The 3270-nt window shown below is 26.4% G+C and overlaps 1 protein-coding gene across 1 annotated transcript; it reads right to left on the reverse strand.

Moving 5' to 3' along the window:
• Positions 1-934: 934 nt before the first annotated feature.
• Positions 935-1383, reverse strand: LOC106758984. Its single transcript, XM_014641998.2, has one exon. It carries the CDS (start codon positions 1323-1325, stop codon positions 993-995), a length of 333 nt encoding a protein of 110 aa, XP_014497484.1. The 5' UTR covers positions 1326-1383; the 3' UTR covers positions 935-992.
• Between the last annotated feature and the right edge of the window lie 1887 nt (positions 1384-3270).

Raw genomic sequence — 3270 nt, forward strand, 5'->3', positions numbered from 1 at the left:
CTATTGCAGGTGCATATGGATGAATACAACCTTAATTTTTAACAAGGGATGTTCAACTACATTGACAACAAAATTTAGATTTGTAAAGTTTAAAGAAATCACTGTTTTAAAGAAAAAAACACACGTCTCCATAGTTTGGATGCAAACAGATAATCTCAATAATTCTAGAGAAAACAAAAATGATAGTATCCTTTGCTAGGGGCTCAAATCTTCAGTGGCCATAGCTATTACAATTATTCCTTCACAAATTAAACTTTTTGGAGCTTTCTTTTGAGAAGTTTTCTGGTCCTCTGATTCTGATTTTTCAACTTATTTCTTTATTTTTGGTCAAATAAATTATAACTTACCTAAAATATTATAATGTGTAGTTATGAATTCACCAATCTAATATATGAAACTTCTAATCTAAAAAATATTTGTTTCGTCTAAGCACTAGAAAGAAAAAGAAAAAATTGATCAACTATTCTTGTGCTTTAAATTACATCATTGTTTTCTCCTCTAAAGTAAAAATAAAAATTACTGGTCAAAATTATAATAAAATATACGTATAAGTAAAATTAACAATTATTATATTAAAAGTTATTATTCTTCCTTTTATTCTCTAAAATACATTCTTCTCCTTTCTGGTGAGAATAATTTGAACTTCTCACCTTTGACTTCAGAAAAAGAACCAACCCTGCTATACAATTCATCACCTAAAAACAAAACCTTCTGCTAAGTATAATTCTTTTCACTAAGTACAGAAGCTAAATTCACACTAACATATATACAGATGACCAAAAGACTAGCATATATATACAACAAGCTAACCAAAACTACAATAAAAACCTTATGAAGGTGCCAATAAGGGATTTTTTTGTTTTCTTTTCCTTGTTGTATATATGGAAGAAAATAGATACATACATGTGTGTATATATATATATATATATATATATATATATATATATATATATATATATATATATATATATAGATGTGTAAGAATTGAAATTTCAATTGTTGTGTGAGGGTGTGATCTTGATAACAAGGCCTGGGAAGACATCATCAGGGTCATGGATATGAGGGTTTTTTTCCACTATGAAGGGGTCACCACATTTGTCACTGATTGTGTGAAGTGTCTCTCCTTCTCCGACCACATAGATTTCATCACAAGGCTTCGACAACACTTGTTTACCCCTCAGCTTCCCTTCATCATCCTCCTCAAGAACAGAACTCTCACTGAATATGCACAGCAGTATGAGGGTCACGAGGAGACATGCACAGAACCATGATGCTGCATCAACCATGGCTTTTGAATTTGATGCTTTTCTTGGATTCAGAGCCATCACTTAGAGAGAGAAATATGAAAGAGAGAGTGAGTCTGAGTTTTGGTGATCTATCAGAGATGATAGGTTGTACGAAAGAGACAAAGTGTTCAACACCTTTTATAACCCAAATTTGCCAATTTTTAATTCTTTCACTTTTAGGCCAAAATTTTAAAACACTGAATCAGAAAAAAAAAATATTACTATATATTAGTATGACTTTTACATGATAATTTTTCAATTATCTAATTCTTTTTAATGCAAAAAGTTAAGATAGTCAAATAATAAAAATTAATTAAATCATTAACTTATATGTCTAGTTTTCTTGTTATCATATTTTAATTTTTTATTTCTATGTATTTTTAAAGTTAAAAAGTTTACACGGTCAATAAGTCAAAAACTATTTTATTGATATAACTTTTATATATATTTCAGCCACTAGTATAGAATATTAGAAAAAAAAGTATATTAGTGTGTTAACACTATTAAAAAACTTCTATTTTTTGGGTCACTTACTGATATTAAAGTATATTTCAACCAAAATCAGTTTAAAAAATGAAAATTGACAAACGGTATTTTAACCTAAAAAATCTACTAAGAGAAATATCACAGGTGAGAATAATAGAAAAATATTTCCTTTAATTGGAAAAAGAAATTACTATATCTATATGAAGATAACAAAACAGTTAATTTATTTCTTATAATAGAATAATATTGCCCTTCTTTTTATAAAATTGGAAACGCACAAAATGAAGATGTAATAGCATCCCAAGTATCTTTTATTTTGTTATATTATACACGAGATGGTGAAATTTTATATATAACTATTTAATAAATAAATATTTTGGGAAACAGCACAAATGTTAATGGGTTGTAATAATTTAATGTCTTAAAAGAAAAGAGAATTTCATAAAAATTGTTGTTTTAAACTTTTGGGTTATTTGTCTCTTTCTATAAATTTGTAGCTTAATTGTGGTTCCATAACTTGTCTACCACAAAATATAAACCAAAACATTATATTTAGATTTATCAAGAATCATTATTTTCAACATACTTCTCCAAACATAAACATATATATTTTTAAGTGTTAAACTATATTCTAATGAGTGGTGTGATAGCATTTAACAGGATATGTTAGGATATCTTTTAGAGGATTATAATTCTATATTATATTAAGAAATAAATTTTAAAATTAATTTAATTCTATAAAACTGTATATTATGTTTCTCTATTTACACTTGACTTATAAAAATTATATATATAATATGTGCGATTATATTTTTATAATTAAGTTGTTAAAATTTACGTTTGACTTATAAGCGTCTGACATAAAAATTGGTTTTTACATTTGGTTCATGGGCTAAACGTAAATTTACATCATAAAAATCAATTTTTATGTCCAATACTTAATATGAGACGTTGATTTGATTAACAAAAACCCAAGTGTGTTCCTTTTTCCTTCATTTTCTTTACTGAACGAATAGAAACACTTGATTCAACATAAACATTGTGTACATGATAGTCATTGTTGTGTGTCTAAGGTTGCATATTTTGTCATTGAAATTAGTTTTTCCCATCATCTTTCTGATGTGACTGTTTTAACTTAACCCACATGATCTTGAATTTGTAAATTCATTAAAAATAATTAGAAAATTATTTCTTTTTTTTTTTTTGTGAAAAATTCTATTAGGTTATTATATTCAAATATAGAGTGTTCACATATGTATTATTCATATATTTAAAGTTGACAAGATTTAGTGGTTAAAAGAATTGGACAGGTGAAAATAATACGGCTTGGAAAGTTCTACATCACTTGAGATAAGTAAAGAAGTGAGTAGTTTATGTGTTGTACAAATTTTCACATAATATTATTCTTTGATTGTCTTTAGATAACTATATGGTTTTTCTCCGAATTTAGACTTTCCACATTATATTTTTATGTTAATCTTATTTTTCTATTGATAAG

Source organism: Vigna radiata, chromosome 4 (genome assembly GCF_000741045.1).
Source record: "Vigna radiata var. radiata cultivar VC1973A chromosome 4, Vradiata_ver6, whole genome shotgun sequence".
Taxonomy (NCBI): Eukaryota; Viridiplantae; Streptophyta; class Magnoliopsida; order Fabales; family Fabaceae; genus Vigna; species Vigna radiata.

Coding starts and splice junctions, on each gene's coding strand:
- LOC106758984 (XM_014641998.2), bottom strand. CDS start 1,325: ATGGCTCTGAATCCAAGAAAAGCATCAAATTCAAAAGCCATGGTTGAT.